General features: G+C 41.2%; 1 protein-coding gene across 1 annotated transcript; it reads right to left on the reverse strand.

The window, feature by feature from the left end:
• Positions 1 to 2,803: 2,803 nt before the first annotated feature.
• Positions 2,804 to 3,765, reverse strand: K441DRAFT_667395 (uncharacterized protein; the record flags this gene model as incomplete). The annotated part of the gene is made up of 3 exons (XM_067649827.1): positions 2,804 to 3,094; positions 3,307 to 3,408; positions 3,733 to 3,765. Coding segments are annotated over 2 exons (321 nt in total), but the record flags the coding sequence as incomplete, so codon positions are not given.
• Positions 3,766 to 11,709: the final 7,944 nt, after the last annotated feature.

Genomic DNA, 11,709 nt, shown 5'->3' on the forward strand with positions numbered 1-11,709 from the left:
GATGTTCGCCAGCTCGCTATCACTCTCGCCTACCGTGCCCATGTAGCAATTTAGCTAAATTAAGGTGGTTAAATTTATCGCTTAGTATTTCTAATATTAAGAATTAATTAACCTTTTAACGGAGGAAGTCGCTTATCTATAAAGAAATATGTTTTTATAATAAGTGAGGGTGTTTTATATAGTAGGCGCGTATTTTCTAACGCTTAAAGTTAGAGAATCTATAACGATGTTACCTTTATGGGTTTTAAGATCTAGGCATAATAAATAAGATAAAATTAAGTATAGAGAGTAGGATCTAAGTATTATTTTAATAGGTTTTAATTGTTATATAATAAATATTAATAGTTACTTATAGAAAGGAAAGGCCAGACCTAACGAATTAAAAACTCCTTATACTGATTTTGGTGGGGCCATCCCTATAATATCGTTAAATGTTAGAATATCGTAATATTATACTAAAAAAGGCTTAATTAAGGGGTGTAGATCGTAATATAGAGTATATTATTATAACACCGTTATCGCTATAAGGAGTTTTTACTGTAGTTATATTTTACGCTTTTATCGCTTTCTTCAAGTGTTATTTCTATTTAATATTTGCCTATTTTATAATATATAGAGAGATCTCCACTTATACTACTAGCTCCCTAGCCTCTACTACCGTAGTAGTGCTCTACTAGCGTGGCGATAGGCCTTTACTTAGTATTATAGTAGCTTATATATTTCCTATTCCCTCTCTACTACTTATAGGCGAAGGGCTTTTTAGCTTATAAGCTTGGGCGCGGTACCTCTTTAGGGGGCCCTCATTCCTTATATATGTTTTAGTATTTAGTATATCTTCCTCTTTACTAGATAACCGTATACTATAGTTGCTCTCTATATAGCAGTTACTTCTATATATATACCTAGTTATAATATTACTACTTTAAGTTTTAGCGTAGTATATAGTGGCCTTTTATAGGCCTCTATAATTCCATATAGATACTAGTTTTATAGCTTCTCTAGCAGCTTTATATTAGTAGTTTACCGTTTAGTCCTATACCCTAGTAGGAAGCTATATAACCTAATAGCTAATAGTAAGGTTCGCGTACCTACTTATCTAAACCTTTACCCTAGTTTACGCTTATAGCGATATAACTCTTAGAGTAGACTAGACCTCTTATACCTAGGTAACTCCTATTTAATTCTTAAGTATATCTTATTAGCGTATTACCCTAGAGGCAAACGGTTCTATTTATTAATATACTAATACCTATATCCATTTTCTTAAGCTATATAGTAGTCTATCTAGCTAGGATATAATCCTAGCTACCTACTAGGTATATTAAGGGTTAAAGTTTAGTTAAGGGATAAGGTCCTTAGAGCTAGTAGTAGCTGCTACGTACTACGCCTTATAGGAGTCCGGTAGTAATATAGGGGCATAATACCCTATATACTACTAGTTCCTATTTCGCGCTACCTATAAGGGTCTCTCTATAATAGGTTAGGTCCTATTAGGTAACCTACTTTACCCTATTTTACTAACTAAGCTTATATTCCCTCTTTTTATAAGCTAGCCTATATCTCTAACTATTAAGTTCTTACCTAACTAGCATATATTTCCCCTATAGTCCCCCCTATATATATATATACTACGCCTATAAAACCCTCTTATAAGTCGCCTATAAGTTAATTATAAGTTAAACACTCTAGGGCAGTTAAAGCTAGTCTATGTTTCCGCTGCCTAGAGCTTTACCTATATTTCTACCTCGTTAAGCCATCTGGTCGCCCATTACGTCACTATTATATTGCCATTACGTCGCTATCGCGTCGCTATTATATCGCTATCGCTATTACCCAAGTCGCGCGTACTATGTCTATTAAGACCCTCTTTTAAGTTTCCTAGGTATATTAGATACCAAATAAGGCCTTAAAGGGGCCTTAATAAGTTTTATATAAATTTATAACGCCTTAACCTTAACAAGTTCTTATAAAAGGAGGTTCCCTATACCCTCGCTCTACCCCTATAGTCTTAAAGCTAGTATAAGCCTACGAGAAATCCGTTAAATTTTCCAAGGAAAATTTCCAAATTGCTGACTTACAGCCAGCAATTTGGTTCCTTGGGTAAATTTAACGGATTTCTCGCGCCTGCGGCGGGCTTTTGGGCTTTGGGGACGAAGTCCTTTTAAAAAACTAAGTAGCTGCCCTACTGCTATGCTACTGTCCTGCTACTGCCCTACTACTACCCTACTACTGTCCTGCTGCTGTCCTGCTGCTACCCTGCTACTGCCATTACCCTACCACTGCCCTACTGCTGCCACTGCCCCTACTGCCCCTACTGCCCCTACCGCTCCTCCGTCCAGGCTGCCAGCGACCGTCCCAGCCACTATTATCCAAGTAGTCAATATCCTGCTGCTGCTGCTGCTGCTGCAGCTGCTGCTGCAGCTCCTTCTCCTCCTCCCGCTGCTGCCGCCGCTCTTGCTCTTGTTGCTGCTGCTCCTGCCTCTGCACCTGATGTATAGCCTGTACCCGCTGGTGCTCGTGTATCCCCTGTTGACGAAGCTGGTGGAGCTGCTTCTGACGTTGCTTGCGCTGTTTATACTGCTCCTCTTGTCGTAGCTGCTCCTGTGGCTTAATCTCCTGAAGGTAATTATCTATAGTTAATGCCTGCCGCTTAAGGAGCGGTTCCCAGCCCTTAGATCTCCGTGCGGTAGTATGAACCTCCTCTTCACCAGCCTGCTGTACCCATTGTTGTAAATGTGTTTGTGCTAAATCCCGTAACGGAGGCCGGTGCTGATTCTGTAGCGTCTGCTTAGACCTTTGGTATAGAGCTTTCTTATTTATACGGCAGATCTCGCAAGTTTTAAACCGACCAAATTGGAACGGTTGGCGCCGCTGGTTACAACTGGAGCAGTGGCGTGGAGACTGCTGCGGAGGCTGTTGCGGAGGCTGTTGTGGAGACTGATGCGGAGGTTGCTGCGGAGACTGCTGTAGAGGCTGTTGCGGAGACTGCTGTGGAGGCTGTTGCGGAGACTGCTGTGGAGGCTGTTGCGGAGACTGCTGCGGAGGCTGTTGCGGAGGCTGTTGGGCCTGCTTCTTCTCCTTCCTCTCCTTCTGCCTATACTGGCAGTAAATACATGCAGTAAGGTGGAGACCGTTAGAATTAAAGGGGTATTCAGAAATAGACCTAGCGCAATGACAACGGTCACAAAATAAGCGGTTAAGGGGGAGATCCATAGAGTAGTGGTTGTATACGCAAGGGTTGTATACGCGGTGGTTNTGTACGCGTTGGTTGTGTACGCGTTGGTTNTATACGCGTAGTATACGCACGTNACAGTTTCTAGACAGAGCTCCGTGCACGGCTCTCCCTAAGCCGTTAGAGAGCCGTTCGTACGGACGATTGTATGGGCGATAGTAGAGCCGTTTCGTGGAGCTGTTTGTATAGGCGATGGTACAGCCGTTCGTAGAGTTGTTCGTAGAGCTGTTCGTATAGCTGTTCGTAGAGCCGTTATAGAGCCGTCGTAGAGCCGTTNGTGGAGCAGCTGTAGAGCCGTTCGTAGGATCGTTCGTAGAGCCNTCATAGAGCCGTTGCGGAGCNGTCGTAGAGCCGTTCGTAGAGACGATGCAGAGCTATTCGTAGGGCCGTTCGTAGAGACGATGCAGAGCCGTTCGTAGAGCCGATGCAGAGTCGTTGGTACGGACGATTGTATNGACNATTGTATAGGCAGTAGTAGAGCCGACGTAGAGACGATGTAGAGCCGTCNTAGAGATGATNCAGAGCNGTTCGTAGAGACGTCCGTAGGGGCGTCCGTAGAGACTTTCTAGTATATTAGTGCTGCGTGTTAGTAGAGCTTTGGAGCTCTAGATAGGCTTTACGTAGAGCTTTGTGCAGAGCTTTTACAGAGTATCGTGCAGAGTTTTTACGGAGCTTTGTGCAGAGCTTCGTGCAAAGCTCCGTGTAGAGCTCCGTGCACCCCCCGTGAAATTTCTTCCGCAGAGCTTTAAAGCTTTACATCGGTATAGTATTACTTAATCTTGGTATATTTAAATGAAAGTGATACCATTTTAAAGCGCTTTGCAAGCTCTATAAACCTATCGCAATAGAAATTTTATCTAGGTAATACTGGGGAGTGCATCGCAAGTGCAAGTATTAAGGTCGCTCGGTCGCGAATTGATGGGGTAGCACGTCCCTCATCAGGTGACCAGTTTTTTTCTAGACCAATTGGAAACTCAGGTTAGAAAGTAATTCAGTACATATAAGACGAGAATTCCGTTAAATTTTCCAAGGAAAATTTCCAAATTGCTGACTTACAGCCAGCAATTTGGTTCCTTGGGGAAATTTAACGGAATTCTTGCGCCTGCGGCGGGCTTTTGTCCTTCTAAACTTAGTCTGCCTTACTACTACCCTACTACTACCCTCTACTGTCTATTACTACCCTTTACTGCCCCCTACTGCCCTTTACTACCCCACTACTGCCTAATACTACCTACTTTATAACTATTTTTATCTTTATTCTTACCTTTATTTATATTTATAGTACTATTATTATATTAATTCCCTTTTAATTTACTAACTTTACTACTTTAGATATAGCTATAACTTTTATTTTTACTTTTATTCTAATTTTATATAGTACTACTTTTACTATTATAAAGAGTACTTTATATTATAGAATACATTTTATATTTAAAATTAAATTCTTTTTTTAAAAATGTTATATAAGATAATTATATATACTAAAGACCCTACCATAAGGACTATTATAAAGACTATTAATATTTATATATATATTTATATAAGATAAGAGTGGGAAAAAAAATAAAAATTAGAGTATTAAAGCTTTAACTGCCCTTTACTGCCTATTACTGCCCTCTACTGCCTATTACTACCCTCTACTGCTTATTACTGCCCTGCTACTACCCTACTACTACCCTACTACTACCTTATTACTATTACACTACTACCGCACTACTACCTTACTACTATAGAATTTATGTAGCTACCTTATGGTAATATAAAACTGCCTTTATATAATAATCGCGTAATATAGATTTATATAATTGATCACGTGACGTATATTAACAATAGCTATTCACGTCGTTGTTATTGTCGTCGTCGTCTTCTTCCTTAAGCAACAGCACTACTACCACTACTACCACCACCATTACCACTGCTGCTGCTGCTGCTACTGCGTCTTCTGCTCCTACTCCTGCTGCTACTGCCACCGCTGCCGCTACTACTACCACCGTCACCACTACCGCCGCTGCCGCCGCCATGTCCGCGCCCGGCCGCCATTTCTCGCCTTTACCGCCGCCGTCTCGGGCTAAGGTGCCTGCGTGCGGGACTTCGGTCCCAGCAGATAAGCGTACTAGTAAGTATTAGTACTATAAAAGAATTTAAGAATTTAAGAAGATACTGATATGTAAATAGCTACTGTAGCTGCCGCTGCCGCCAGACCCCTCCCCGCTCCTACCACTGCCGCCGCTTCTGCTACCACCGCCGCTCCCGCTGCCCCCGCTGCCGCTGCTCCCCCCCCAGCCAGCTTTACGGCCGTGAATTAGCCTACCGCCCTCCTACCCTAGAATTCCTCGCCTACCGCGCTCGCTGCCGCCGCTAAAGCCGCCGCCGCCAACACGGCCATAATGCGGGCGCTGTGTCCCCTACCGCGCGTCCGAGGTGTGTCTACGGTAGGCTCCTGGCCTAGGTGGAGCTCCCAGGGTCTACTAGGGGGTCTGCTTAGAGGCTAGGGCCCTAAATACGGAGGCCGCCCTGGCGTAAAGCCGGGGTATAATAGCCCTGTAGGCTTATGCGTCGTGCGTATGGGGTAGTGGCCTATTTACGGAGTATATGCTGGTCGCCGGCTAGCTGCGCGGCAGCTATACTAACTGCCATTATAGCAGCAAAGGGGCGCGCTACTCCTTTTAAGCCTATAAGTTAGTAATATAAATAGTAAAAGCATAACTAATAGAGATAATCGTAGCCACCGCCGCTACCGCCACTACCCTACCAGTCCACCGCGGTGGCCCTTCCTCCCGCGCCTTAGCGCCTCCCGCTGCCGCTGCCGTTAATAACAATAACGACGACGATAAGGAGGAGGAGGGGAAGGGGGAGGGGGAGGAAGAGGAAGAGGAAGAGGAAGAGGCCCCGCCTACCTGCGTCTGTTCCCGCTCCGCATAGCTCCAGCAGATTATAGAGCTGTACCGTGACTTTACGGAGCTGCACCACAACTCCATAGAGTTATACTGTAACTTGGCGGTTCTATATAAGGAGGAGGCGGAGGAGGATAAGGAGTAAAGAGGGGGGGGTAAGGGAGGGGGGGTTTACTAGGCCCTACGGGGCATTTACAAAAGTTTTACTGGCCCTATAGGGCAGTTATAGAAGTAGTTATATAATAAAATAATATACCTTATCACAAAAGTAAGACTTCTAGATAGATACTGTGATGGGCTTTTGGCTTTCTAAACTCAGTCTACCCTACTACTACCCTACTACTACCCTGCTGCTGCCCTACTACTGCCCTACTACTACCACCGCTGCTATACTATCCCCCCGCGTCTTAGCCCGTAATGGGTAGTAACACCTCTAAATATATAATATTAGTAGTAGTAGCGATAGCGGTATCGCCCCCCTGCGGTAGTAACAGCGAAAGCCTGCGTATATCCGTTACTCTTAATAGCGTAATATATAACTGCCTATGCGTAAAGACTAGTATACACAAATTAACACCAATAAAGTTAAAAGACTGCCCCTATGACTTGTTTACTATTATAGCAAAGCATAGCCGGATTAGAAACTGCCTTCTACTAATAATAAACGGTAGTTCTCCGTCCGTAGAGGTAAGCTTAATGTAAGGGATTAGCCGTAGCTACCTATAAAAGCTGCCGCTAAGTATCCGAGTTTTAATATAGCGCCGGCCTAGGCGCGTAATAACTATACAGGTGCCGTTACAGAGCCCTTCCTTAGGGTAGAGGTTCCGTAAAAGGATTATAGGCGCGCCTACCTTTAGGGAAAGCTTTAACAGAGGTAGGCTAGTAGGGTTAAATATCTATAGGAGTTTTGCTAGCGGCAGTTCTATATAATCCTCTTCTCCATTTTTTTATAGAATAAAACATACTTAGGGAGCCGTAGAGCCGCGTAAGGATAGCCTTATTAATTTTAGCCATAGTATTATTACGAATGGTTAAGATAGCGCGATCGCGGAAGGTATTAAAAGTAGTATATGCCTAAGTAAGCAGTTATGGAGGGTATATATACCTATAAAAGGGTTTCTAGGACTAGAACTGGCCTATACCAGGCGGGAGAGTAATACTGCTGGCTAGGGCTATATTATAAGATAAGTCTTATACCTAAGCTGCGAACTGCTAATTTATCTCGCCCTAGTAGACACATATATTTAACCGTAGGGATAGTATACGGAAGGTAGGCTAGAGGAACGACCGCTGTAGGCAGGCACCTATAATGGCTGCACGGTTCCCCTATGGGACGACAGGTAGTATTTAAGTAAAGTCGCCACCTAAGATAGTAGGGAGCCTACTAAAGGTAGAGTCGTTAGAACGGACGTCTGTAAGTATACGGTGTACAGCTTTAAAGCAGTAGCGGTGCTGTATTGGCACCTTATCCCAGATAAGTAAAGAGGTACGGCGTAGAAGCTTAGCTAGATTTAAGTTTTTAGAGACATTATAAGTAGACTCTTTGTGTAGATTGATAGGTATCTAAAAACGGGAGTAGGCAGTATGGCCGCCGGGTAGTAGGAGGGCTGTAATACCAGAAGAAGCTACGCAAAGAACAATCTTATTGCGCGAGCGGTAGTAGTGGCAGAGGCAGTAATAAAGAAACGTTTTACTGGTGCCTATAGGGCCCTAGAGAAAGAAGCGGGCCGTCTACGGATCGGCATCTATAGCGGCAACGACAGTATTAAAGCACGCTGCCTAGTCCGTATTTAGCTACTAGCGTAGCTTAGTAAACTGGTATTCTTCCTCTATAGGGTCGTATTGCTATAGCTTAGCTGCAAGAAGCGGGTTACTTCCCTCTGTAATAACACCCCACTAATGCTGGAACTAGGGCAGGCTATAGTCCGTAAGCGTCTTCTAGTAATCGGCAAGTATCTGTAACGGCGCTATCGCACGTTACCTGCCAAATTCTGCCATATTCTGCCGACCTGCGATTGGCCCGCCTAAAGCTAGCGCCTTGGCGGCTCACCCTATATATTTGTTTACATCGGTCCTAGCGACCCCTTTTCCTTCTCTTTAGCTTAGTATCTTCGTAATATAGCATTCTACAAGCTTCGGTTTAGAGGCATTTGTATAAGCCGTAATATTATACTAAGCTCTCCCTACCTTGCCTGGGAAGGCCTTAATAATATCCCACCCTAAAGAAACTTCGTCTGCAATAACGCATCGACGCGCTATACTTAGACACTAAAACAACTCTATATTACTTAGGAAGGCCTAGATAATATCCTACCTTATAAGCTAAATAGGACTAGACCTATACCCCTAGAATTAAAACTAAAGCGTATAATACCGACGAACCTTAGGAAGCTAATAATGGTACCTAAAGTAAGCTTATTTAAGAGAGCTGCCTCTACCCAAGAGGAACCTGAGATTTAATTGGGATTAGAAATTGAAGATAATAATAATGTTGTAGATATACGCGAGCAGATTCGCGCCCTTATAGCCAGCTAGGAAGCCAATTGTCTTAAAGCGAGAAATATATAAGAGACCCTATAAGAGATCCTAGAAAGCCTTACGGCCCTATAAAATAGCCCAGCTTCCCCTTCTTAAAGCCCTAGCCAACCTGTTTACTCTACTAAATATAATACACTAGGGAGTACGGATACAATAATAAAGTAATTAAAGTCCGTTAAGCTCCCTAACCCCCTACTACTATTTAACGGGATAGACCCTACCTTTAAAAATTAAAGGATTTAAGTATAAGGAAAGCTCCGCGTTAACTATAACTATTTTCTTTCTAAAGAAGCTAAAATGCTCTACCTCTTTAGTTGAACTACTGGGGACGCCTAACGGCACCTTTAAGCCAAGTTTAAGGACAACTCCCCTATCTAATTTATATCTATTAACGAGATAATACGGTACCTAGCGGCTATCTATATTAACCCGAACAAAGTATAGGATGCCCGTTATAACTATAATCACCTAATAATAAAACCAAACCAACCCTTTGCTAAATTCTAAACTCAATTCCTATACCTTATAGGAGAAGGCTAGGTTCCCCTTAAGAACTACTGATTAGACCTATACGATAAGCTAACAATCCGGCTATAAGAAAAGATTACTATAACCTTAGATAACCTACTAACCTATAAAAAACTTACAGCTTGTTACCTATTATTAGACTTAAAACTAAAGCGGATTAACGCCTGCCCTAATTAGCAGAAACAACTCTATAATAATTAAAACTCGCTAGCTATACCTATAGGAGCTAGAGCAGGAAGATAAGTTATAACTACTCTTATACTAAAGGCGGTTATAACTACACCCTAGCGAGCCTCGCCCGACTAGCTATATACTACGCCATTAACTAGTATTTACTATAATACTCTAATTAACCCTGCCTCGGCCACGTACTTTAACTGTAATAAATAAGGTTACTTTACCTTATCCTGCCTAGAGCTAAAGAATATAGGCGATATTAAGGAAATAAAGGAAGAAGAAATGTCTAATAAGTTAGGAAAAGAAGAACCCTAGGGAAAGACTCCCCCCTAGGGTACCCTATTAATCTTAAAGAGATTAATCTTAGTTAGTTAATAGGTGGAAAGTATTTTATAGTTCTATATATAGTATCTTAAAATAGATATAGAGTTAATATAACCGCCCTTATTAATACTAGAGCAAATAGCTTCGCCTTTATAAATACTGCCTATATAAATAATGTTGCCAAGTTTCTAAATATAGAAGCCATCTAACTAGAGAAGCCTATCTAGGTAAAGGGCTACAACAGCCAAGCCGGTTGGCCCGTTACCTATATCTTAAAGTTATATATTACTCTTAACGGATAACGCTAATATAGTATCCCCTTTTATATCCTAGACCTAGGGTCCTATAATATAATCCTTAGACAAAAATAGATATCCTATTTTAATATTTGGTTAAATATATAAAAAAAACGGTTTGTCTAGCCGGAGGATAGACTAAGGTTACCCTCCTTTATTAGGGAGATTTAAACTAACCGCAAGACACTAACTATAAGGGCTAACCCTACCTACTAGCAGGATATCTGGGCCTATGACCTAGCCTTTACCTAAGAGAACGCCCGCTATAAAGCTGGAAAGAACTCCATACCAATAAAGATACTCTCCTAAAGCGCTACGTTTAAAGAGGACTTTATATATAAAAGCGGGATAGATAATAATATAGATAATATCCAAATCACATAGATCTAACCGTTATAGAAAAGAACGTATTAATAGGATATAAGGGATAACCTCTAAAAAATGCAATAGGAGCTAAAAGGAGTAATAATAACGCTAGTACCCTAGAAGTCCCTAAAGTTATATACGCCCCTATTATTAGTTAACCCCCCTACTATAAATATCGCCGTAATTAGCGCTATAGCGTTCCACTTTAATATATACTAAAAGGACAATAAGGTCTTTATAACGAGCCTATATAAGATTAACCAAATTATTAATAATAAAGAGGAAAGGCCAAATAAGGAAACCGATAAGGAACTAGTTAAATGCCTTCTTTTTACCATTTATACAGGCTACAAGGATGCATTCTCAAAGGCGGCCTTAGATAAATTACCCCCCTACCAGACATACGATTATAAGATTTAATTAAAGGCCAATAACTCGCTAGGCTATAGCCCCCTCTACTATTAATTAATAGATAAGCTAAAAGTAATAAAGTAGTACTTAATTAATAACCTGGATAAAGGGTTTATTAAGCTAAGTTAAGCCCCTTTTACTTCCTCTATCCTGTTCGTAAAAAAGCCTAATAAAAACCTTTATTTTTATATTAACTATTAAAAGCTAAATGCTATTACTTAAAAGGACCGGTATCCTATTTTTTTAATTAACGAGACCCTTACACGTCTAAGCCAGGCAAAGATTTTTACTAAACTTAATATCCGCTAAGCTTTCCACTAAATTAGGATAAACCCTGCATCTAAAGATTTAACAACGTTCTATACCCGCTATAGTTTCTATAAATATAAAGTTCTTTTTTTTTAGACTAATAAACGGACCGGCTACGTACCAAAGGTATATAAATAACGTTCTTTTTAATTACCTTAACGAATTCTACACGGCATACCTAGATAACATTCTTATATACTCGGACAACAAACTTAAGTATTAAGTTTATATTAAGAAGGTTCTAGAGAAACTACGAAACGCGGGCTTATAAGTCGACATTAAGAAATATAAGTTTAGGGTAAAACGTATAAAATACCTTAGGTTTATCGTAACTACGGAAGGAATTAAGGTTAACCCTAAGAAGGTAGAGGCAATCTGTAACTAGAAGCCCCCTTATATAGTAAAAGGAATCTAGTCCTTCCTTAGTTTTTATAATTTCTACCGCTAGTTTATCCATAACTACGGAATTATGGCAAAACCTCTTATATAACTAACCAGAAAGGATACACCTTTTATCTTTAACAATAGCTATAGGGAGGCCTTTAAAGAGGTAAAGAATCGGCTTATCTCTTCTCTAATCCTTTGTCACTATAACCTAGACCTTAAATTAATGCTAAAAACAAACGCCTCTAAT

This window comes from Cenococcum geophilum (genome assembly GCF_001692895.1).
Source record: "Cenococcum geophilum 1.58 unplaced genomic scaffold K441scaffold_55, whole genome shotgun sequence".
Taxonomy (NCBI): Eukaryota; Fungi; Ascomycota; class Dothideomycetes; order Gloniales; family Gloniaceae; genus Cenococcum; species Cenococcum geophilum.